We start from the raw sequence: 26570 nt of genomic DNA, 5'->3' as shown, positions 1-26570 counted from the left end.
ACAGTCTCAGAATAGGTGAACAGTGCGGTCAGGCGGGAGGGAAAGCGAGTAGAATGCTTGGCTGCATATCTAGAGGTATAACAAGCAGGAAGGGGGAGATTGTGATCCTGTTGTGCAGAGCGCTGATGAGCCTAAATTTGGAATACTGTATTCAGTTCTGGAGACCTCACCTACAAAAAGATATTGATCAAAGAGAACGAAAGACGGGCTACAAAAATGGTGGAAGGACTTAAGGCTAAAACGTATCAGGAAAGACTTAATGAACTCAATCTGCATAGTCTGGAGGACAGAAGGGAAAGGGGGGACATGATCGAAACATTGAAATATGTTAAAGGGTTCAGGAGAGAATGTTTTTAATAGGAAAGTGAACACAAGAACAAGGGGGGCACAATCTGAAGTTAGTTGGAGGAAAGATCAGAATCAACGTGAGAAAATATTACTTTACTGAAAGAATAGTAGATGCTTGGAACAAACTTCCAGCAGATGTGGTTGGTAAATCCACAGTAACTGAATTTAAACATGCCTGGGATAAACATATATCCATCCTAAGATACAATACAGGAAATAGTGTAAGGGCAGACTAGATGGACTATTACAGTGATGGCGAACTTATGGCATGGGTGCCACAGGTGGCACGTGGAGCCATAACTGCTGGCACATGAACCAATGCCCTAGCTCAGTTCCAACATGCATATGTGTGCCAGCCAGCTGAATTTTGGCTTGCAGAGGCTCTGGAAAGGCATTTTAGGCTTCCAGAAAGCCTCCAGGGAGATGGGGGAGGGCATTTTTATCCTCTCCAGTTCCAAGAAAACCTTTGGAGCCGGGAGGGGGGGGGAACACAAGTCTATGGGGCCCACCAGAAGTTGAGAATAGGCCATTTCTGGCCTCCAGAGGCCCTCCGGGGTGTGGGGGAAGCTGTTTTCACTCTCCCCAGGCATTGAACTATGGGCACTCGCAAACGCACAATATTATGCACCCACACTTTCGGCACCCAGTGAAAAAAGGTTCGCCATCACTGGGTTATGAGATCTTTTTCTGCCGTCAATCTTCTATGTTTCTATGTTTCTATGATATAAAATCAACTGTCTTCAATGGGGATTTTAACACTCTGACGACGTTAGTAGAGGACTAACGAAAGCTTAGTTAATTTTAGTAGTTTTTATACATACCTTAAAATATATCAGTATCAGTTATACATTTTATCCTGTTTTGCACCTATTTTAGTCTCTTTTTCTTCATTTTACACTCCCCTCCCTCTATCTCCCTCTCCTCCCTCTCCCTTCTTTCTCCTTCTCTCCCCCTGCCTACTTCCCTCCACTCCTTCTCTTCTCCCTTCACCTTTCTACTTCCTCTTTCTCACTCTTTACCTTTCCCTGAATGATTCTTATCCTAGTTCATTTTATGTTTAACAGACTGATAACAATAATGAAAAATTATTCTCTGTTTGTAAGGCATGACAGAAGATAAGACCGCTGTCACAGCAAATTGGCACTCGGAAAAATAGTGAAGAAATGTTAGTTGGTACACAGTTTGTGTCCAGGTTAGAACAAAATAAATGTTCAAGGGAAGAGACAAATTATTCCCACCTCTCTCTCCTCGTGTGGTGTTTGCCCATCCAGGCGACAATATTCATAACCTCGCCACATGCAGTAGTCTTCCAATATATCCAATAAGCGAGTCATTTGGCTGAAAACAAGAACTCTGGAACCTGAGGGACAAAGAAGTGGTTGAAGCATCATTACACTTTCAGTTAATGATAATGAGAACTATCTATATTAAATAGTTATGTCTGGGAATGAATGTTTACTGATATCAATAGGGCCAAGGAATAATGGCTAACTTTGGGGGATCTTCATCAACTGCATGATGAAACTGGAATTGATCATTTATGTCTTAAATTTGCAAGTTATTCAGCTGCATCGCAACTGGGCAATGTTTTTTATTCCACTCACTCACTCATTTCTATCCTGTCTTTATTATTTTTACAAATAAGGCAGCAAATATATCCAACACACTTTCCTTTACTTTTTCCCACAAAAACCCTATGAAGTGGGTTGGGCTGAGAAACAAACAGGGCCTGGACTAAAGTCACCCAGTTGGCTTTCATGGCTAAGGTGGGACTTGAACTCAGGGTCTCTTTCTTTCTAGCCTGGTGCTTTAACCCAGTGTTTCCCAACCTTGGCAACTTGAAGATATCTGGACTTCAACTCCCAGAAGTCCCCAGCCAGTGAATGCTGACTGGGGACTTCTGGAAGTTGAAGTCCAGATATCTTCATGTTGCCAAGATTGGGAAACACTGCCTTAACCAATGGACACTATATACTGGCAATGTGTAATATAAGACAATTAAAAATAAGATAATACAGAGATCATGCAGAATCCTGGAAGAAAAAAAAAGCACAAAATCCCACAACAACAATTGTCAGGGTTCCAAGTAATAAATCCATTACAAGCAAAAACTCCAAGGCGGGTAGATTCCTCAACTAATAGCTTTGTTGGAAATATCGTATTAGCTTAATCTGGTGAAAACTAACTCTGAGGGGCCCCTTGTTTTTCACCTAATTAAAAGTAAAGATTTTCCCCTCAATCCCAAACAATCAGTCCCATGGCATCCACTGGTCTGGTGACAACATTCCTACTTCCTCCGGTTAAGTATTTTATTATTATTTATTTATTATTTGGATTTGTATGCCGCCCCTCTCCGAAGACTCGGGGCGGCTCACAACAAGTGGAACAAATCATAAATAAAGTATGAGAACGTCCTTGGTTCCCAGGAGAAAGTATTTTATTTTGACTACACAAAACTCGCTATTTGTATAATCTCCCCTCCCTATACCTCCCTCTAGTGTGGCAACACTGAAGCTCCATGATGGCTTCACCCAAGACAGCTTCAGTGTTGACACAAAGTCCCACAAGGGGTCTCACTAGCCCAGTGCTTCTCAATTATTTTCTGTTCTACTCTCGCTAGGAAGAAGTAAACATTTTGCATGTCTTCAACTCTCCGATCACGGTCCAATGGAATTTTAGTGTTAATTTATTATTTTACTTATTATAAGCTGCGAATAACTTATTGGCTGGGGAAGGCTGCTCTACCCATTTACCTGGCAGTAAGTCATACTGAACTCAGTGGAGCCTGTTTTTGGATAGGCAGGCATAGGCTATCGTGGTCAGGGCCCTCTTTTGACATGGGGCGAGGCCAGCTTAATCAAGCTGAGATTTTGGGATCGCTGGCCTGACTCATAAGCGCCGCCTTTGCTGGGCGGTATTGTGGTTGACTCTGGGCCAGCTTCTGCAACGGGGAATTTGGACGTTGCTTAAGGAAAATTCTCTGGTTTACAGAGATGTGTGTTATTGCCAGAAGATTCTGATAGTGAAGATTCATTGCCAAGGTCAGAAAGTGGGGGAGGGGAATCAGACAGAGAGATGGGTGCAGCCAGCCCATCAGTTAATGCTCCCATTAGTGGGATGTCAGACTCGGAGGAGGATCTGCTGGTAGACACGCGTATGCACAGGCTCATGACAAGAAGGGACCAGCTGCGCAGGTATCATCGAAGATAAGGGAGAACACCTGTTGCTGAGGCAATTAGGTTAATGTGTTTGGTGATAAATTACAGGTGTTGGGGAGTGTGCATGTGGGTGTTTCCATTGCTAACGTGTGGATTATTCCAGGACCTCTACTGACTTTTTGGACACTTCACAGTTAACTAACTCTTGTGGACTCAAAGAAGGGGGTGGCTGTGAGGATTCACAGCTGCCTTAATTGCCCATTTATTTTTGCTTTTGGCCACATTCCAGGATTGTTACCTGGGTGAGAGAAATTTGGCTCTTTTAAAAGTGTGTGCTTTAAAAAAAGGTTTGGATAAGCTCTTCTTCACTTCTGCTGTGCCGGCATGTGTTTGAATTTGCATTCCTAACTCACTGGGATCTCTTAGTGAAGGGCCCGGCATAACAGGCAATCACAGCGAATGGTGTGGAAGGAGGCTTTAGGGTGCCTTCGAAGCTTTCACCCAGCGGCAGAGGATGCTCCTCCTTGTCCAGCAGCAGGTTGGCCACGCTGTTCATGGCTACCATGATGCCGGTCAAGAATAACAAGAACCTATGCAGCTCCCCGCCCTGCTTGGTTGCCTTCTCTTCTGGGCTCAGAGCAGCATGCAACTGGGAAAACACTTACCGTCCAGGGGAATCAATCGAGGGAGATCATGCATGTTCCCTGGGGTTACATGCGCCCAGTGGAGGGCTGCTCGTCTTATTGCTACCGGTGCGCCCTCCAAGGCACAAGTGCCTGTCGGCATGAGAATTGGCTTCTGCGTATGCGCAAGCAAAATCTTGGATGATGATGTGTGTGAAAGCGAGATTTCAGTGATTTTTACTGTTATTTTTGTTTCCACGCATGTGCCGAAGCAAAAAATCGGTAAAAATTGCCAAAATCTCACTCACACAAGATTTCGCTTGCTGCCCATGTGCAGAAGCCAAATCTTGCACGGCGATGCAAAACTGCATGCGCATCCCAGAATTTCCTACCGGGATGGAACACCTGACCGCACCAGCTGCTGCCCACCACTGCATGCGCTCTTCCTGGCATCATGCCCCCCTGGGGAGGCATGTCGCAGTATTTGAGAAGCACTGCACTAGCCCAAAACTGGAAGGGGAAGGAGAGCATCTGTCTTACCTTGTTCTTTGAGTTTCGATAGTAATTTGTCCATGGCAACCATTTTGCCACTGTTGGTCACTAAATGAGTATCAGTGGTGTAAGGAGGACCTGGTTCAGCACCATCAAACAGGTATGGGTGATTACAACACTTCCTCAGCTGCATCAGGATGTTCAACAACCGCATCTTGTCCATTTTGCCCGCTGAATTTAAGATATCAATATCTTTCATCAGGATCTTCGTATACCTATAAGGTTAATTGGATAATTTAATAATAAAGCAACAACACATTAAGGTTTGAATGTATAAAGGAGGAAAGAGTGTTGGTCATCTACACTATATCTCTGTTTGGCCATTTGTACCTGACTTTCTGAAAAGCATTAAGCTACTTTGCTTTATTTTCACACTCTAAAAGAGTTTTTCAAACTTGAGAATTCTGCACTATTTGTGCAAGCTCATCAAGTTTGATATTTACTGCAGGGTAAGAGCTATAGATATTGGAAAAGTGTATGTGTGTGTACATATACGTATAAACACACACACATACAGTATACACTGCTCAAAAAATAAAAAGAATCCTCAAAGAAAACATCCTAGAGCTGAATGAATGAAATATTCTCATTGAATACTTTCTTCTGTACAAAGTTGAAAGTGTATAACAGCATGTGAAATTGATTGTCAATCAGTGTTGCTTTCTAAGTGGACAGTTTGATTTCACAGAAGTTTGATTTACTTGGAGTTATATTGTGCTGTTTAAGTATTCCCTTTATTTTTTTGAGCAGTGTGTGTGTGCGCGCGCGCGCAGGCGTGTACATGGGATGTGTGTATATGTTTTCGTAGATTTTCATGGCGGTGGAGGAAGTCGCTCTCCCCAAGCTCCAAGAAAGCCTCTGGAGCCTGCGGATGGTGAGAAACAGGCTACCGGACCCACTGGAAGTCGGGAAATGGGGAAGTGGGTGGGGGGTAATACATGCCTGGGCAAGGGGGTGGGGCGAATGGGGGCTTTGATTTATGGGTGTGGGCACGCACATGTGAGAGATAGCGTGCACACACTATTTCAGCATCCAAGGAAAAAAAGGTTTGCCATCACCGCGCTAAGCCATTGTGCCATGTTTTTTCTTGCTACAAACATAAAAATGGCCATCAATGCTCTAGGACAGTGATGGGGAACTTTTTTTGGTTGGCATGCCAAATGGGGGGGAGGTGCGTGTGCATGTGCCCACATCCATAGTTCCATGTATCCCTCCCCCATGTATGCACGCATGACACACACAAACACCGCTCCCGGCAGCGATGGCATGCCCATTTTTTGTTCTCTTCAGGCTTCAGAGCCTTTCTAGGAGCCATGGGAGGGCAAAAACGGCTTTCCCCCTTCGGAGGCAGAAAATCACCCATTTGCCAACTTCTGGTTGGCAGTTTCCAGTCTCTGGAGGACAACTAGAGAGTGGACGACGGCTGTTTTTCCTCTCCCCAAGTTCCTAGAAAGTCTCTGCAGCTTGGGGAGAGCAAACAAAAAAAGGCCTTCCCCACCCCCTCCGGAGGTTGGAAACAGTGTGCCAAGAATGCCAGAAAATCAGTAGGCCTGCACGCACATGCACATTGACCAGAGCTCGCATGGTCATCAATATGGCTTTGTGTGCCACAAGTTTGCGGTGGTGCGATTTCACTGATCTTCCCTCGCTGGAAAACCCCACCTCCGGACTTCCGTTGCCAGCAAAGCCCCCATTTTTGCGATGCTGGGATTCCCCTGCAGCATCACAAAAACGCGGAAGTCGGGAGGTGGGGTTTCCCATGGAGGGGAGCCTCAGAGGAATCCCACCAGCGCAAAAACGGGCACTTCGGCTGGCAAAAGGGGTGAATTTTGGGCTTGCACACATTAATCGCTTTTCCATTGATTCCTATGGGAAACACTGTTTCGTCTTACGAACTTTTCACCTTATGAACCTCGTCCTGGAACCAATTAAGTTTGTAAGACAAGGTATCACTGTATTACTATTACTATTTAATACTACACCATTTGGTTCAGGATACTTTTTCCCTTGTTTTCCTCTAAAATCTAGGCGCGTCTTATACACCCGTGCGTCTTATACAGCGTAAGCTAAAATAGCTTACTTAAAATTTATCGAATCATACACATAGAAAAATATTAAATAAATATTAAAGGCAGCTTAAAAGAACTTCCAGGACATTAATATATTCAACTGCCAGTTGTTTTAATAAGGACTATCTTGCTTTCATCACATAATCGGTGTATCATTCTCCTGGTATAAGATTTTTAAAAATTACCATTCCCTCTGCATTTTGCTGAGGCCCAGATAAATTTTTACTTCTTTTTTAGGAGGCAAACTTTTTTCCACTTCAGCTTTTATGCGCCGTAGCAGAAATGGCTTCAAAACCTGAAAGAAATACAAGAGCACAATTAAGTGAATCACTATAATTGCTAAATTAGTAACATCATTGTTAAGTGAATCTAATTTCCCCATAGAAGGAATTGATGGGCTGCATAGAAGTTGAATTAAATAAATATTTTTTTTAAAAAAAAAGTGCTATTCCTATCATAAATATGAATTAGTTGCAAAGCATCCAAATGGAAATTACCTGACCTGGGGATGCTGCGATGGTCATAAGTGTGAAAAATGGTCATAAGTCATTTTTTTCAGTGCCGTTGTAACTTTGAACAGTCACTAAGCAAATTGTTGTAAGCTGATGACTACCTATACTTTATAACTTTTTTCCTTTTTGGCAAGAGGGGAGTGTCATCAAGTTTTTCACATCTTGCTAGGCGACTAGTGGTTTTGCCATATCTTAAAAGTGGTACAATCTGTGAAAAGGAGGAGTTGCAGTCCACAAGTCTTAAAGTTGCCAAGGTTGGAGACCCCAGATCTAAATAACTCTTATTTTACACTTCTTGTATAGACAGATTTGAATGTTATTTGTTTTAAGATGTGCACTTCAGAAAAACTATACGCAAGTCAGATGGCTCATTCCCTTTGTAATAAATATTTACCAATTTTAAAAATCCTCGCAAACATACATAAAACAGGAGGAGGAGTGGCATATCAACATATCAGTAAAAAAGCAATACATCAGAAATGCATGCACATTGATCAAATGAAGTCTTTTCTTAAAAAATCTTCACCCAAAAATTGAGATGAGCCTTGGAAAAGGGAGTTTTAAAGCCTAGATTCAAACACCATAATGGTTGCACTGAAAGTCACACACTGTCTTGACAAAACAAAAGTTTGTGACAACACACTGAAGTTAGGGCAATAAACTTCTATCAAGAAATACCACCATACTTACCGCATGAAGCCTTTCCACAAGTTTTTGATCACCAAGACAATTTTTAGTATCAAACCACGAGTCAAAGTCCTGCAAATGTAAAAATGTGTTTTACTATTCTGTTTGTAATTTCATATTTTCTCAGTGCTAAAGTTAGCTCAAACCGTTTGGCTTGGAAATCAATATATCCAATTAGAATTCTTCTATCCTTTACTGCCCTGTTTCCCCGAAAATAAGTCACCCCGCGAAAGTAAGACATAGGAGGTTTCGTAGAATTGCCTAATATAAGGCAATTCTACGAAACAAAGTAAGACACAGGAGATGTTTCGTTTCGCAGCATTCCCGAACAGAACATATATAACACTGCTGTCCATAAATTGCTTTTCTTTCTTTTCTCTTTCTTTCTTTTTTATTAACATAAATTATTGCAATTAAAGTCTAGGGTAGATTGACATTGACTAATAGTTGGGAGATAGGTGTTGCCTATAGTTATTTGGAACAGGATATTTAAAATCTTAGAGAAACAAGATCAAATCTCTGTTCTGTTCTATTTATTCTTCATTCTATTCTATTATTCTGCTCTGCTCTACTCTATTCTAATCTCTATTCATTGTTTTTGTTCAGCAATAAATGTGAATTCTTCTTCATTGAAAAAAAATAAGATATCCCCTGAAAATAAGACGTAGCACATCTTTGCGAGCAAAAATTAATATAAGACGCTGTCTTATTTTCGGGGAAACAGGGCATGTGAAACATAATCTTTGCTCTGAAATCATGGTTGTACCCCAAATGTACATCGGCAATAGCAGTTGGAAAAAAGTAAGAACCTAAACAATTGTAAGGTTAGGGCACAAGTATACTTTGCTATATGTAAATGCAAGCCATTGCAGTAAAATGTAAAAGCAATTGTGGTGATATAAAGTAAAAAATTAGTTTGCTAGAAAGTATGTAATTTACAGTAAATAATTGAAAGACTTCAATGTTAAACCCAGTCTCACCTCTGCAGAATTAAAAACATCTGGTAAAAGGAAATTGAGCAATGCCCACAGTTCATGAAGATTATTCTGTAAAGGGGTTCCTGTTAAGAGCAAGCGATTTGTTGTCTTGAATTCACGGACAATCTCTGATAGCTAATTAAAAAAAGCAAAGCTTTTATTGCCAAGATATTCCAAAAATGCATTTCTATAAATATTAACTCTGAGATTTGAAAAACAAAGCTCTGGTCTATTATGATTTCTTAAAATGCTCTTACAGACAAATTGAATACATTGGGTGAAATCTTACTCTAAAATGCATTTGTGCGCTAGAAAGAACTTTATAATACCCCACATCAAAAGGCCAGAAAGACTTTCAAAAGTGTTCATCCAACTAGGATGAACTCCAGATCATTTTGATTCAGAAGAAGTCATTTTGAGCCTATTGAAACTGAATAGATTTCCATTGTCAAGGATGACTCTTTCAGAGTTTTTGCTACTTTATTGTACAAGGCTGCAGTCTCAGGAAGATTCATGGCATCGTTAAGTTCACAGTCAACAGGAAGCAGGGGTAGATCAAAAGGGCTCCCCAATTGTTCAAAACTTCTGAAGATCACAACTGAACACAAACTGGTGCTGGGGCAAAAATTCTTTATCAAGAGATAACCCAACGTTTGAAGTTTCTTCTATGAACTCTCCAGGGTGCTGAAATTGTAAACATTCAGTTCCATTCATTCCTCCTTAGATATCACTTCATTGATTGGGTTCCTAACTAATCCAAGCAAGCTGAAAGTTTTGTACACCAAAAAGGTACCTTCCCTCCAGGTATTGTTCTTCAGTGCTTACCAAATAAAATTAAAACTTACCTTTGATTTTTCATTTTTTATCCGATGAGCTTCATCAATCACCAGATACCTCCAGTTAAATTTTTTGAAAACCGACTTTTCTTTAATGACCATTTCGTAGGAGGTCACACATACATCCCATTCTCCGGGCATCATAACATCACGGATGAAAGCAGCCTGTGTTAAAAACAGACGTAAAACAAAACTCTCCAATAGCTTACAGTGTTGCAACAACGGCCATCAAGCAATGCAATTTCAGAGAAAACGGGCAGCAAAAAGAAACAGAAACATGAACGTTTAAAATAATTAACACATTTAGATCATTTATTAAATAATATGAAAAGTGCATTCCTGCCTGCATGAGAAAGGGGGATATGTTTTTTAAAAGATACTATCAGTGATGTCTTTTTCCTCTTAAAACAAAAGAAATAGTATCTTCCTAGCAAACAGTAAACTTAACCTTTGAATAGCATGTCTACACTCTGACCAGTGGATGAATTCATTACAATAAATTCAATAAAACTGAATATAGTATTACTATCAAGCCATACATATTAAAAATTATATGCTGGTTTTAATATCTGCAAGTACCAGGTGTTGCACCAAAGATTTCAGAAAGAGACACAAGACTGGGATTTCACTTTTCACTTCTACTTTAATGCTATTCATAAAGTCTTTTTAAAAGCTTAATCTGCAATATTTTTGCAATTATAGCCAGGAAGACCATCAAGCTGTGTAGGCTCGCCGCCCCCGAAATTGTGGGTTGTGAGTCCCTTCTTATGAGGTTGGACCTAGGGGTACAGGTGGACTTGTTGCTCACATACCTACCTCCCAGCTGCGTGTCAACAGCCCTGCCTGCGCTACTTGAGGAGATAGCCGGGTTGTCAGTGGAGTCCCCCAGACTTATTGTTTTGGGGGATTTTAATCTGTCATTGCTTCATGACTCCTCCAGGTTGGCGCAGAAGTTCATGGCCACCATGAACCTTACTCAAGTAATTCAGAGCCCAACTCATGAGAGGGGGCACACTCTCAACATGGTTTTCCTCTCAGGGCAATTGAGTAATGATCTGATATTAAGGGGCTTAGAGATGTTGCCTTTGTCATGGTCAGATCATTTTCTATTGCGGCTTGATTTTAAGACAACAATCCTTCCCCGCAGGGAGGCGGAACCAATTAGGAAGTTCCGCCCCAGACGCCTGATGGATCCAGAAGGTTTTCAAAGGGCGCTTGGGGTTCTGCCAGGTTTGCTTGTACACAGTTTGGCAAAGTCTCTTGCTGCAGGCTCATACTTGTCCATCTGTCTGGGAAGAATTTGATCAGGTGACACCTGATGAAGTGGACAAGGCCATTGGAGCTGTGAGTTCCGCCACCTGTTTACTGGATCCATGTCCCTCCTGGCTGGTTTCAGCCAGTAGGGAGCTGACACGGAGCTGGGTCCAGGAGATTGTCAACGCTTCTTTGGGGAAGGGGTCCTTCCCGGCTCCCTACAAGGAGGCACTTGTGCACCCCCTCCTCAAGAACCCTTCCCTAGACCCAGCCATCCTTATCAACTATCATCCTGCCTCCAACCTTCCTTATCAACTATCATCCTGTCTCCAACCTTCCCTAGATAATTGGAAGAAGCCAATTATCTAGGCCCTTGACAGTCAAGATTCAGACCCGGCTACAGCATGGAAATTGCTTTGTTTACACTGATGGATGATCTCTGGCGGGCCCAGGACAGAGGTTTATCATCTGTCCTAGTGCTTCTTGACCTCTCAGCGGCTTTCAATACCATCGATCATGGTATCCTTCTCCGCTGACTGGAGGGGCTGGGAGTGGGAGGCACCATTTTATGGTGGGTCTCCTCCTACCTCTCTAGTCGGACGCAGTCGGTGTTAATGGGGGGCCAGGTCGACTTCTAGGTCCCTACCTTGTGGGGTTCCTCAGGTGTCAGTCCTCTTCCCCTGCTGTTTAGTATCTACATGACACTGCCAGGTGAGGTCATCCAAGGGCACAGGGTGAGTTATCATCAGTATGCTGATGATACTCAGCTGTACATTTCCACCCCGTGTCCACTCAGTGAAGCAGTGAAAGTAATGTGCGGGGTCTGGAGGCTGTCAGGGTCTGGATGGGTGCCAACAGGCTCAAGCTCAATCCAGACAAGACGGAGTGGCTGTGGGTACTGCCTCCCAAGGACACATCCATGTGTCCATCCATTACCCCGGGGGGGGGGGGATTGCTGACATATTGTATTTTTGATATTGAGATGTTGTGAGCTGCCCCGAGTCTACGGAGAGGGGCGACATATAAGTCCAATGAATAAATAAATAGTCAATGAATCATTTTATACCCTGAATCAATGTTTCTCCACCTTGGCAACTTTAAGACATATGGACTTCAACTCCCAGAATTTCCCAGCCAGCTTGCTGGCTAGAGAATCCTGGGAATCAAAGTCCACATATCTTCTAGTTACCAAGGCTAAGAAACATTGTCTTGAAATTGCAGAAGTTGCAAATAAAGAATTCTGGAAACATTAAATTCTGACTTGCAGAGTGAATCACAGTAACAGTCACACTTACTCTGGCATCCTTGTCTCCAATAAGGCAAACTGCTCGTAACGACGGAACCCAACGTTTAAATTCATTCATCCAGTTATGCAAAGTTGATTTGGGCACCAGAACCATGTGTGGACCCGGAATGTTCCGATAATGCTTTAGGTAGCCCAGCAATGCAATTGTCTGTAATGTCTTTCCTAGACCCTACGACAGTTTTAAAAAACAGTATTTAAATGTTACATATCTATTTTTTAACAGTTCTGAAATAATCTCCATCCATAACCATGCATAAAAGAAGCCTATGATCACGGTATGATCTATGGAGTCAAAATCAGCCATAATTTCAATATACTGTGATATACAAATTACTATTCATATTAGCATTTGTTTCCAGACAATAACATAACTTCTTGAGAACGATCCTCTGTAATTCATAAGAAATATTACGCAGAATGAAATGTTTAATTACAATTCACTCTGAGCCGCGCTGCAACTGAATATTTTAGTTGTGGTTCGTATTATTGTTATGCATTATGTATTCCTTCCTTCACTTTATATTCATGACTCCTTCGGATATCTGCTGCTCGGTTAAATTTTTGCATGCAAAAAACGATACGCTGCATTAAAATATGCTATAGTCACGATCGTCCCAAACTCCCCCTATCTGGGTTGTTTTATTTTGTTTTTTAAAAAGAGAGCGAGAGAGGAAATGGGACCTACAAAATATGATAGAAAAGGGCACAAAAGACATAAAAAGATTCTCATCCTGCCAGAAGCACAAAGCAAATTACATCTTGCCTATTTTGCTATATATGGTTTGTTGGAAATCATAACAAGAATGTGGAAAACTGGACTCAGATTGTCAACAACCCATGAGCTAATAAATGCCAGACCCATTACAATAGGGTATGAAATTAGAAGGAGTTTGGTGATAACTTTTCTGGCTACACAAATTTTGTTATCAGATATGTGGATTGGGTAGGTTGATGTACGATTTAAATTTAGGGTCTAGTCACTTTATGCATCTGATAAACTGAGTTGCAGATCGCAGATACCTTTTAATAAAGTATGTTAGTCATAAAAGATGACCCTGATAACTCCAGATTTTTTTGTCATCATAAAGAAATATGACTCCTCTCACACCGGGGTATGAAAAAGAGCTCGATAGCCAAAATCACTGTTTTATAAAATCTTTTTATTTTAAGAGTTTAACAAGAAAGCTAACATACAATTCCTGTGTTTTTCCCCTTATCTTATCTCAAACCATATCCACAAAGGTGAGTTTCTTTACCATTTCATCTGCCAAGATGCCATTTACGCCATTTTCATACAAGGAGATCATCCAGTTCAACCCCCTAACTTGATAGTCTCGCAATGTTCCTCCTTTAACATCTGTAAAAACATCAAGAGCCCCTTTGTTATTCTGTAATTTAGGTTATCCATGCAAGCAGAGACAATGACCAATTGGTACACTCACAAGAAGGAGATTCCTCAAATCTGATGCACACGTTTGAGGTTTTCCGGCTTTCTGAAAGCAGCTCCTCATCTTCCTCTTGTTCTGTCCTCCTGTGGCGATAGCTAAAAAAGAAAACCCAAAATATGTGCTTCTGCTTCAGGGACAAATTGGCCAAATAGTGTCCTGTCCTTATCCTTATAATCAGCCTTATCCTTATCCTCCTTATCCTCATCCCTATCCCTATTATTCTATCCACTCCGATTCCTATTCTATCCTGCCCCATTCAATTCAATTCTATTCCATTGCATTCCATCTTCCTATTCCTATTCCATTCTAATTACTTTTGTCATGTCAACCCTAATTGTTGTTACCCTTCCAACTGTTTGTCTGTGTGCAAACATATTTTGCACTCTTTCATTTGTACAGCTAGTCCTTGACTTACAGCTGTTCATTTAGGGATCATTCAAAGGTACAGTTGCACTGAAAGATGTGATATGATCAGTTTTCACACTTATGATCATTGCAACCTCTCCATGGTCATGCGTTCAAAATTTGGATACTTCATAACTGGCTCGTATTTATGACAGTTGCTGTGTTCCACCTTTTGCAACCTTCTGACCAGCAAAGTCAATGAGCAAGCCAGATTCAGTTAACCATCTTGTCGTTAATTAACAATGATTCACTTAACCATCATGGCAAGAAAGTTAGTAAAACGGGGCACTTAACAACTGTCTGAGTTAGCAAGAGAGATGTTGGGCTCAATTGAGTTCGTAACTGGAGGACTATCTGTACGAAACAAACAAAACGTTAAAAAGTCATGATATTTAAGCGTATCTCTATTACATTAAAGTAACCAAAATATCACTAGAATCCCCAGGGGTTTTGATGTTTGGAATGATGTTCTGTGCGACTAATATTTGGAAATTGAAAGCTGAAATATTTGATACGCCTTACGTAGTACAAGCAACACGTTTTAAGATGCAAATATAATTTTAAACATAATTTCAAAAATAGTTTAGAAACAATGCATACTCTCCTGCCGAAAGCAAGCTCTGCTTTTCATCCTTCTTTACCCGTGGTCGTCCCAGTTTCACTTTGAGGGGAGAGGTCGGTGATTTCTGAGCTGCAGGTTGAATAAAGTGGGCAAAAAGCTCGGTCTGCTTTAGCAGGAATTCAAATCGTTTGGCTCGGTCGGTTTTCTACAGCCCACCCAAGAAAAAAAAAAGAAAAAAAGAAAAGGTGTGATTTAAGAAAGCAACCCTGAACTCATTTAGAGGGGTGGGCTAAGGGTACTTGACTCTTCTCAATAAAAATCACAATCTCTTTGATAAGAATCTTAGATGTAGGAGTCCTGTTCAATGTAGCGATTAGGAAAAATATGCAGTTGGGCAGTAAATGCCTTGACTGCTCCTTCTGACCTAATTGTTATTTCTCAGGAAGGAAGAGTCTAAAATATAAGACAATGATCTCAAAAATATAACCAAAATTGGAATCTCCACCCAGCTCACAAAGGGGGTGTAAGCATTTTTATTTATAACTCGAATCAACCTGGATGTATACTGCTCAAAAAAATAAAGGGAACACTCAAATAACACCTCCTAGATCTGAATGAATGAAATATTCTCATTGAATACTATGTTCTGTACAAAGTTGAATGTGCACAACAGCATGTGAAATTTATTGTCAATTAGTGTTGCTTCTTAAGTGGACAGTTTGATTTCACAGAAGTTTGATTTACTTGGAGTTATATTGTGTTGTTTAAGTGTTCCCTTTTTTTTTTTGAGCATTTAACTTCAATCTTTACAAAGAATAACGATAAAGGTGATGTGATTCTAATCCAATATCCCTGGAAGGTGCTGAGGTTCTAATGCAGAGTTCTTCAAACTTGGCAACTTTAAGATTTGTGGACTTCAACTCCCAGAATTCTCCAGCCAGTTATGCTGGGAGTTGAAGTCCACAAGTCTTAAAGTTGGAGACCCCTGCTCTAATGCACCTTTTTTTCATGGCGAAGATTGCTAAAACCGGCACGGATTAGATTTTGACAATGACATCCTCTGATTAGGACAACTAATTAGTTGCCCTCTGTGGAAAGAGGGCAACTCTGGAGCTCTGCAAATATCCTGGACTATGATCAGATTGCAAGGATATTCTGATTTAAGGACAATCATGCTGATTACTAATTGCTTCCTTGCCTCACTAGAACATTTTATGCAAGAATTGTGGAGCATTGTCTATCAGAACACTTCATCAACAATGATGAAGTTCCAGAGCAATAAATCAGAACCATGAGAATTTAAAGCAGCACAGAATAAAGACATCTATATTATTCAATATAAAATGAGTGTTGCACATATTGTATCCTGTATCATCCAGATTTAATGATTATGAGATTTCCAAGTTTAAAACACAGCTCTGATATTTACAGCAAAATATTAAGCCTGGATCCAGACTAAATCAATAATCATATATACACATACTTACTCTTACCTGAGGATAATTCAACAACTCAGCATCCATTTTCAGTAAAATGCATATTACACTTGATCCAAATTCTAAACAACAGAATTTATGTAATTATCATTTAATCATGATAATTTACTATTTTAATTTCCAACGTTAGTCTGGATCTAAACCAATATTTCAGAAACACTGCTTATGTGGTTGGACAATATAGAATTATGAAATTAAATAAATATTGCAGACAATACATAGTTTTACCACATGAGAGCAACAGAATCCACGTTTTGATGAATCCCATTAGGAAAAAAGCACCATTTTACATATACATAATTTGTTTATTTTTCTAAACTTTATATTCAGCCTGTTAGGTTTAAAATGTTCAAAAATATCTGATTATTCACTATTTGAATAGAATAGAGCGAGAAGGAATCTTGGAGGTTTTCTAGTCCAGTTCCATGATCAAACAGGGGAACCTATACTATCTCAGACAAGTTACCGCCCAGTCTTTTCTTTAAAAATCCATTTATAGTGGTACCGTGAACAGGTTCTTAAGTAGAAAAGTTTGTAAGAAGAAGCAATTTTCCCATAGGAACCAATATAAGTGGTAGAGGTACCACTGTACTTGTTACATTAAAATTTAAAATTTATTTACTTGTTATGCTTTTCTCCTTTTCAAAAACTATGGGAGAATCAAGCATTTAAAAATGTTGCTCCAAGCTAATTACAGTAACTTCCAAACAAAATAACCTGTAAGGTACAGCAAACATCTTAGTCATTTGTATTTATTAAACTTATTGAATTCAATGGGAGTTTAGTCCCAAAAAATTACATGTGGCCTGTTCAGGGAACCAGAAATTCTATCTATTATAACTCCACCTAACATTTGATAATAAAGAATAATTTATACGGTATATTGGCACCTTGTTCATATTTTAATTGTTTTTAAAAATTGATTTGGTTGCTACTTCTGGGGGGGGCGCCAAATGCATTCTTATCGTACTTATTACATATCCCACTTGAAATCCGGCTCTTAGCGAGGTTGTTGTTGAAAAAAACTGAATGAGTAGCTAAAGTTGTTTTCTTGTAATAGCTATTTTCCATATCTATAGAGGAAATCTTCAAATTTGGCAACTTTAAGACTTGTAGACTTCAACTTCCGGAATTCTCCAGCCAGTTATGCTATGCTGGCTGGAGAATTCTGGGAACTGAAGTTCACAAGTCTTAAAATTCCCAAATTTGAAGACCTCTGCATTAATCTAAAGTAGATTTCAAATATAAAACCACTGAGGTTCACGAAACAACACCCAGAAATGTAACTTGAAACTGTTCAACATAACGCCATTAGGCTAGCAGGTTCAGCTATTTTACCCATCCCATGCACTTCTGATACGAGTTTTAAGAATTTTGCTCTGCACAAAACATGTAGCTGAAGTTTTCATGTCCTCTGAGCACTGGAGTCAGATGAGACCCAAGCATGGTGATTGTTGTTATCGGTGAGGAGTATCGCTTTCAGGCACAAGGTGCTGGACTTTTGGATCTTGGGGGTTTTATAGTTTTTTATGTATTTTTATTATTACTATATAAGTCAGTTGGAAAGGTAGCAGCCCAGGTTCAAGACCCTGGTGCCATGTGATGTGGTGAGCTCCAGTTCTCCCCTCCAGCTGCAAACAACCTAGCAGTTTGAAAGCATGCAAGCATGCAAATAGATAAATAAGTACCAATTTGATGGAAGGTAACAGTGCAATGTGACATCATGCTGGCAATATGACCAGGGAAATGTCTTCGGACTCAATGGCCTTTAAACAGAGATGAGCATTGCCCCCTATAGTCAGCAACGACTAGCGGAGTAAAATCCACAGGGACTTTTTCTTTTTTAATGAGCCAGAGCTACGATATATAAGATGAGTATCCTAGATAAAGGGTGGATTTATCATCAGGGTAGGCAAAAACAAACCATATTATGGCTGTGCATTATGCAGAACTATTTATTTATGGGATATTCTATTATTTCAGCCCCGAAGTCTTATGCAATGTACATATATTAAGAATAAATTAATACAGTGATAATAAATAGGAATAACACCCTGGTGATACAATAAAATGAATAAAAAGTTCAGATTATAATCTTAAATCTGAATGCAGAATTCTGAGATCTTGTTACTTTTGTGCTCTTATCTTTCAACTAGCAGAAAGAATAGCATAAGACAACCCAGGAACTGGATGGATTCACACACACTGTAGTAATCATCATGCTTTTACTGTTTTGTGTGTTTTATTACCTTTGAATATTGTATCTTTTTCAAAAATATGGTTCATATAAATATGGTTCATATAAATTTATGAACTCAGGGCTATATAAAGGAAGATAATAAGAAAGCAATGGAAGATATTTTACCTCTAATAGATATTTAGGAGAAACATTTCAGAGGGGCAGCTTTTCTAACATGTCATGTCAAATGTATTTATAAATCACTAATGTATCAATGGGGCATGTGCTCTTGTGAACCTGGGGTTTTTTAACTGATTAAAGTGATGCTGTTATTATATCTTATGTGCCTTTTAACCTAGAGGCTCCTTGTTTTATATTGAGATTTTATGGCTGGCTGCACTACATTATTATTGCTTTTATTCTATGGTTGTACTCCACCAAGAAAACAGGGCCATAATACTTACTGCTATCTCGAGACACAAAATACTAAATGTGTTTTTCCCGAGCTATTCATCAAGAAAAAGGTTTTATTCTTAAGATGTAGAGAAAAACCACTGCAAAACCAAATGACATAAACTTGGTCAGGAAATGCCGCCTGGATTCTAAAACATTAGCCTTTGGCACGGAAAGTTTAAAACCAAACCTGTAATTATGTGTTGCAAGACTAACTGGCTGTTGGAAGCCAGGAGAGACACCAAGTTGTAAATCAATCTACAGTTAACTTTTTCAGGCGGGAAAACAAATGGGCTCTTAAAAAAAAAAAACAAGACTCCTAGCCCATCAAAGACAACAATCTGATTTCCATCAAGGCAGCTTAATGCCCTTTGTCCTCCTCAGCTTGTATGAATGACCACAATGAGACATCTCCCTGACAAGCATGGTTAGGCCCGAAGCTGAAGGGTCTTGAGTGTACACAGCAAGCAGGTGCTTCCAAAGTAGAAGTAGGCAACATCTGAAGGTACAATTCAGCCTCCCAAACTTCTAGAGGGAGGGAAGGAAGAAGTCCTTAAGTCATTCCTTCTCAAATAGTGGAGCACAGAGCAATGCCAGGGGGGCATATATGACCCTAGAAAACATGTGTGGCCCCTCTCTATCATTTCCCCAGACAGGGAGGGTTTTCCCAGTGCTCCGAGCCCAGAAGGGAAGATGACTAGGCGGAGTGGCTGCATTAATTCTTGTTGTTCTCGGCAGGTGCTGCGGTAGCCATGATCTTAAGCTGGCCTGGCTCCCTGTCAAAAGAGGGCCCTAACCATGGTAGCCTATGCCTGCCTAACTGAAAAAAGGCTCCATTAAGTTCAGTGTGACTTATTTATTTATTTATTTATTAGATTTGTATGCCACCCCTCTCTGTAGACTCTCCTGACTTACTCCCAGGTAAGTGGGTAGAGCAGCCTTCCCCAGCCAATAGTTTGCTTGCAGCTTATAATAAGTAAAATAATAAATATTAACACTAAAATTCCATTGGGGCCTAGATCAGTGAGTTTGGGGGGGGAGGCAAAATGTTTACTTCTTTGGGGGGGGGGTTGTAACATAAAATAATTGGGAAGCACTTGCCTTAAGGGGATAATATCTCAGGAAGAAGCATGATCACTTTTTTCCCAGCTCAATTATCATTGAATGGAACAATCGGTTAGATGGTTACATCGTTTTAAAAATAGATGTAAAAAAACAGGGACTTATCAACATAATTAAATTTAACAAAAGACATCACAGGCAAAAAAAATTCCAAGTAACAAATTTACCATCTTTTCTTCATATTCCGGATCAATATCTTTTTCAGACTTAGTTGCCTTTGGAGGAAGTTTGAGTAGAAAAGGAGGATCATTTTTCTGTAAATAAAATGAAAATTCTCCAATCACAACATATTTAATAAAGAAAATGACAGGTTCTTTTTCCCCAGCATAATACAGATTAAAACATGTTAAAATGGAAGAGAGACGTGGTTCTCAACCTTTTCTTCACCAGGGACACCCTTTAAATGCCTTTTGGGAAGTCCTGGGTTCCTAAGTCTTAACTCAAGATTTAAATCATAACATTTTTCAAGCCTTCGTGAGTCCCATGACAACATCACACACACCCGCTCACGGGTCCATAGACCACAGCTTGAGAACCACTGGAACAGAACTAAAATATTTTGATACTGAATTAGCGCATTTGGTACACTGAACCCAAAACAAAAACAAAAAACCACAGGCTGGATTTGAATTGTAATTGTTCTGAAATATATACAATTTGAATTGTAATTGAATTGTAACTGTAGATAGACAAGCAGGCATTTATTGCAAAACTCATTTAAAAACCTAAGTAACTTAGCAACTAGTTTCCAAGCTTGTATCAAAATTGTCAAAAGCTGATGAAACTGACCAGCTCTCTGTCTTTCTCTCTTTCCCATCAGGAACGCCATGCTGGATCACATAAAAACCTTGTTCAACATTTGGCATCTAAAGAAGCCAATGAAGTACAGACTACTGTATACCCTATAGCAGAATTTGTCAGTGTGAGCCTAGGGCAGTGATTGCTAATCTTTTCCTCCTCGGGTACCTAAAGAACATGGGCACACACTATTGCATATGCGCAAGTGCCCACACCCATAATTCAATGCCTGGGGAGGGCGAAAACAGCCTCCCTCACTCCCCAGAGGCCCTCTGGAGGCCGGAAACAGCTTGTTTCCCAACTTTTGTTGGGCCAAGTAGGCTCATGTTTTGCCCTCCCCAGGCTCCAAAGCCTTCCTTGGACCCGGAAGAGGGTAAAAATGCCCTCCCCAATCCCCCTGGAGGCTCTCTGGGAGCCAAAAACGCCCTCCCAGAGCCTCTGTGTGAACCAAAAATCAGCTGACTGGTACACACATGCATGTTGGAGCTGAGCTAGGGTAACAGCACACATGCCAGCAGATATGGCTCCGCATGCCACCCGTGCCATAGGTTTGCCATCACTGACCTAGGGAATCAGCCCAGTGGAGGGATAAGCATTTTACACTAAGAACAAAGAAATTCAGATCTGATCTTTCACTGGACTACAACTCACTGGATGAACTGAATGTATTTATTTTATTTATTTTTCAAGTACATATTGGTAATACTGTATACATAAACATTGTTTATATCTATACAGTAATATGGGTACTGATAAGAGGGAACATTAGGACGGGGATGGTAGGTACGTTGGTGCACTTATGCATGCCCCTTACTGACCTCTTAGAATTGGGTGACTTCAACAGAGGACAGTCTAAGAGTCAGGTTTTGGGAGCTTGGTGACAAAACCACAAAGTCAGGTAGTGAGTTCCAGGCATTAACCACTCTGTTGCTAAAGCCGTATTTTCTACAGTCAAGTTTGGAGTGGTTTACTTTGAGTTTGTATTTGTTATGTGCTTGTGTATTGTTATGGTTGAAGCTGAGGTAGTTGACAGGAAGGATGTTGTAGCAGATAATTTTATGAGCTATGCTTAGGTCATGCCAAAGTCAACATAGTTCTAAGCTTTCTAAGCCCAGTATTTCAAGTCTGGTTGCGTAAGGTATTCTCTGTTGCTCTTCTCGTAAAGTATCTCTGGACACTTTCTAATGTATTTATGTCCGATATGCGGTGTGGGTTCCAGACAGATGAGCTGTATTCAAGGATTGGTCTGGCAAATGTTTTGTATGCTCTGGTTAGTGGTGAGATATTACCGGAGAAGAAGCTACATACCCTGTTTCCCCGATAGTAAGACACCCCCGATTCTAAGACGTATGGGAGGTTTCAGGGGGGTCGGCTAATATAAGCCGTACCCCGAAAGTAAGACATATGTCTTACTTTCGGGGAAACACGGGGGTATTGCCGCCTCCCTCTCATCTAGCTGCGCGCCGCCTCCTGCCCACGTCCGCACCGTCCCCCTCTCCATACGTCACCGCGTCTGCCGCCTCCGTCTGATCCAAATGAGCGCCGCCTCCTGCCCACGCCTGCGCCGTCCCCCTCTCCATATGTCGCCGCGTCTGCCACCTCCCTCTGATCTTAATGAGCGCCGCCTCCTGCCCACTTCCGCGCCGCCGCCCCTCCATACGTCACCGTGTCTAAATGTTAATTTTATGGTTAAAACAAAAAATTCGACAATTTTTTTCCAATATAAGACATACCCCGAAAGTAAGACATAGTGGGGCTTTTGGGGATAAAAAGAAAGTAAGACACTGTCTTACTTTCGGGGAAACACGGTAGGATTAGGTTAACAACTCTTGAAGCCTTTTTAGCAACATTGTTGCAGTGGCTTTGTCACTTAGGTCATTTGATATGAGCATTTTAAGGTCTTTTATGGAGTGAGGGTTGTCTGTAAGGTCTTGTTTGTTTAGCTTGTATTTGGTATTCTCATTCTTTTTGCCAATGTGTAGGACACAGCATTTGTTGATTGAGATTTGGAGTTGCCAGATATTTGACCATTCTGACACAAAGTCAAGGTCTTTTTAGAGGGTAGCAGTGTTGTCGGTAGTGTTGAAGAGTTTTACATCATCGGTGAAGAGAACTCAGTCGCTTGTAATGTGATTGCAAAGGTCATTTATATGAATATAAAGAGTGTTGGCCCTAGTACACTGCCTTGGGGTACACCACTGTTAAGAGGAACTGGATTAGATAGGCTGCTCCCTATTTTGACTACTTATCTGTTTGATAGGAATGCAGTTATCCAGTCATGTAGGGGTCCAAAATGCCTTAGGATTTCAGTTTCATTAGTAATTTTTCATGAACCACTGAGTCGAAGGCTTTACAGAAGGCTACATAAATTGTGTCTATTGTTTTGCTTTGCTCAAGTTTTGAGGTCCCTGTTTTTGTAGTGTAATAGTTGTAGATTGCAGGATAATTTTTCCTGAAATCAAATCGCTTGTTTAAAAGTAGGTTGTTAGTTTCTAGGTGGAGGGTAGACTGAGATCTTCCTTTTTAAAGATGGGGATGACCGTGGCTAGTGACCGTAGGTTTAGTAGGGAACTGGTCCTATAGGATTTTTCAAAGATTATGTTTAGTGGTTCATCTATAGCTGTGGAGAGTTTTTTTAGGAAGTATGCACATAGTCCATTAGGCCCGATTGACAGAGAAGGTTTTAGGCCTTGTAGAGCATTTTCAACGTTGTCTTCAACAAAGTCTATTTGTGTTAAATCGTTGTATTTGTGATACAACTAAGGAATTTTGGGCATGAGCTGCTGCTGTTTACAAAGACTGAGCCAAAAAATGTGTTGAAGTGGTTAGTGTTGATTGTTTCATTGTAGCATTCTCAGATGCTACTGCAAAATTCCTTTTTTCTTCTTGAAATGAAACATTTTTTAAAAAGTAATTTTTAGATTTATATACATTAAAAAAAGAAACATTTAAATGACAGAAAACATTATATGTCCTCAAGTGGCTCATAAATAACCGTGCTTCATTATAAAATCAAAGAGAACCTTGCATAATGTGCCTGAAGCATATCATTTTCAACAGTAGCCAAAAAGGTGAGACCAGGATGCTACCTCAGCAACCATTCGTACTTGCTGTTCTACCAGTGGTTCAGAGAAAGCTCCAATTCTCGGAATACTATTATGAGACATACTGCCTCCCTTTCTTTCAGAGAAGTGATGCTTCAAAGTTTGAATATTGTTGCCTTGGAAACCAAGGATCAAAACTGACTCTTGCCTTGCTCTGGTTCTCAAGCAGAGGCCATGACAGGACATTTTTTGGGCGGGAGGTTAGAAATTAAAAATATATACTGGGGGGGGGGGGGCTAGCAGAGGCTATTTATACTGCAAATACCATCTTGTTGATACCTCCAAAAATGCACCGGTTATCATCCCATGTTTATTTTATTTATTTATTTAATTGGATTTATGCCAAGTAGAGGTAGTCTTCGACTTACAACATTTCATTTAGTGACCAAAGTTATAACGGCCCTGAAAAAAGTGACTTATGCCGTTTCTCACACTTAAAACCTTGCAACATCCCCACAATCACGCGATTTATTTATGGATGCTTGATAACTGGTTCATATTTATGACAGTCGCAGTGTCCTGAGATCATGTGATCCTTTTGCAACCTTCTGACAAGCCAAGTCAACGGGGAAGCAGATTCACGTAACTACCGTGTTACTAATCTTACAACCTCAGTGATATTTGTCTCCCTGAAGCCCGGCACTCGCCAGCCAGCCGATCCAAAGGGACCCATGGCGAAGACCGAATCCTACGCCGAAGGGGAAAGGTCCCCGGTTGCCACGGGCGACGAGGCGACGACCTCCCCCGCCGCTTCTCCCATCACCGCCGCGGACCCACCTCGTCCTCGATGGGCTCCTGTGAGAAGGCGGCCGAGGTCGAGGGCTCCTCTTCGCCTGCCAACAGGCCCGGGCTGGCCGAGGCGGGCGTGGAAGCGGGCTCTGCAACAGCAGCAGCGGCGCCGCCGGCAGCATCCATTTTGGGCCGGTTCGCGTTAGGCGCGACGCTGAAACTAACGGGACTCCCGCTTTCCCCAAGCCTCGCGAGAGCTCCCGCGAGAGCTCCGCGCGCAGGCGCGTTACGGAAACCGAGGGGAGGCGGGGCCGTTTGCCTGGCCACACCTCCTAGGCGGGGCTCCCGCGAGAGCGCGAGAAGGAGAGTCCTGTGGTTCGTTTGCTTTCCGGGAAAGCTGGTTGGTTCTTACGTTAAAAACGGTTTACTGGTGAAAATGGGTTCGACCTAAAGAAGGTTTCTCTGGAGAAGCGTCCTTCCTTGGTTCAGCTGAGTCTCAGCAGGGCCGTGATCTGCTAATAAGTCAAGTCAACCAAATTAAAGCTAAGCAAGATTGGACAGGAGACCACTTGGGGAGCTAGGGAAGCTAGTGAGTCTAGATTTTATTCCAAAACTGGAGAACACGAGTAGTGAACAAGATGCACCAATTATCTCTTGTCATTAAGCCAGGGGTCTCCAACCTTGATAACTTCAACTTGGGGGGGAAATGTTCAGGGGGCGGGGGGACTTTGATCCCCTCAGATAAGGTCCGTAACTTGGGTGTCTTCCTGGATCCACAGTTGAGCCTTGATCATCATCATGGCTGTAGCCAGGAGGACCTTTGCCCAGGTTCACCTGGTATATGAGTTGTGGCCCTTTCTGTATCAGGAGGCTTTACGCACAATCACTCAGGCCCTCATAACCTTCCATCTTGACTATTGCAACACGCTCTATATGGGGCTAGCCTTGAGACTACAAATAGTGTTCCCTCGATTTTCGCAGGTTCAAACTTCGCGAAAAGTCTATACCACAGTTTTTCAAAAATATTAATTAAAAAATACTTTGCAGTTTTTCCCCTATACCACGTTTTTTTCTGCCCGATGACATCATATGTCATCAACAAACTTTCGTCCACCTTTAATAAATATTTTTTTAATAAACTTTAATAAAGAAACACGGTGAGTAATAATCTAAATGGTTGCTAAGGGGATGGGAAATTGCAATTTAGGGGTTTAAAGTGTTAAGGGAAGGCTTGTGATACTGTTCATAGCCAAAAATAGTGTATTTACTTCCGCATCTCTATTTCGCGGAAATTCAACTTTTGCGGGCGGTCTCGGAATGCATCCCCCGCGAAAATCGAGGGAACACTGTAGTCCAGAATGCTGCTGCGCGAACTGTCATGGGTGCACCTTGGTACACTGATATAATACCTGTGCTCCACGAGCTGCACTGGCTACTGATTGATCTCCGGTCAAAATTCAAGGTGTTGGTTATTATCTATAAAGCCCTACATGGCTTAGGGCCAGACTATTTACAGGACCATCTCCTGCCATATACCTCCCAGAGACCATTAAGATCACACAGGGTTGGCCTTTTCTGGGTTCTGTCGACTATGCAATGCAGGTTGGCGGGTACATCGTTCATGGCCAAATTGTATTGAATGATATGTATGTTTTGATTGGATTGCTGGGTTGCAGGTTTTAACTGGGGTTATTGTTTTAATTTGTACTTTACTTTTTTTTATTGTTAACTGTACTTTTTTATATTGTTGTAAGCCGCTCTGAGTATTCAGGATCGGGCAGCATAGAAGTCGAATAAATAAGTAAGTAAGTTGAAGTCCACAAGTCTTAAAGGTTGCCAAGGTTGGAGACCCCTGCTTTAAGCTATCGGGAATTCAAGGAATTGTAGTCCCCATGTCTTATGCTGTACGCTGCCCAGAATCTGAAAGGAGTTGAGCGGCTTATAAATTTAAT

At 41.1% G+C, this 26570-nt stretch overlaps 1 protein-coding gene across 2 annotated transcripts in view; it reads right to left on the bottom strand.

Moving 5' to 3' along the window:
* The window catches only part of SMARCA1 (SNF2 related chromatin remodeling ATPase 1), a 56627-nt gene extending 31682 nt beyond the window's left edge, over window positions 1-24945 (bottom strand). Inside the window, exons 1-12 of one of the 2 annotated variants that reach the window (XM_070759708.1) lie at window positions 24667-24945; window positions 20155-20241; window positions 14776-14942; window positions 13765-13865; window positions 13579-13679; window positions 12312-12491; window positions 9772-9927; window positions 8930-9061; window positions 7953-8021; window positions 6936-7045; window positions 4670-4896; window positions 1587-1708 (exon numbers count right to left, since the gene is read on the bottom strand). In XM_070759708.1, the coding sequence (XP_070615809.1) occupies window positions 1587-1708; window positions 4670-4896; window positions 6936-7045; window positions 7953-8021; window positions 8930-9061; window positions 9772-9927; window positions 12312-12491; window positions 13579-13679; window positions 13765-13865; window positions 14776-14942; window positions 20155-20241; window positions 24667-24804 (1590 nt within the window). In that variant the 5' untranslated portion in view covers window positions 24805-24945. Of the gene's footprint in view, window positions 1-1586; window positions 1709-4669; window positions 4897-6935; window positions 7046-7952; window positions 8022-8929; window positions 9062-9771; window positions 9928-12311; window positions 12492-13578; window positions 13680-13764; window positions 13866-14775; window positions 14943-16230; window positions 16296-20154; window positions 20242-24666 lie in introns of those variants that run through there. The other variant, XM_070759709.1, reaches the window with a different exon arrangement.
* Window positions 24946-26570: the final 1625 nt, after the last annotated feature.

Source organism: Erythrolamprus reginae, chromosome 8, assembly GCF_031021105.1.
Source record: "Erythrolamprus reginae isolate rEryReg1 chromosome 8, rEryReg1.hap1, whole genome shotgun sequence".
NCBI lineage: Eukaryota > Metazoa > Chordata > Lepidosauria > Squamata > Dipsadidae > Erythrolamprus > Erythrolamprus reginae.
This window is presented reverse-complemented; position numbering and strand designations above follow the sequence as displayed.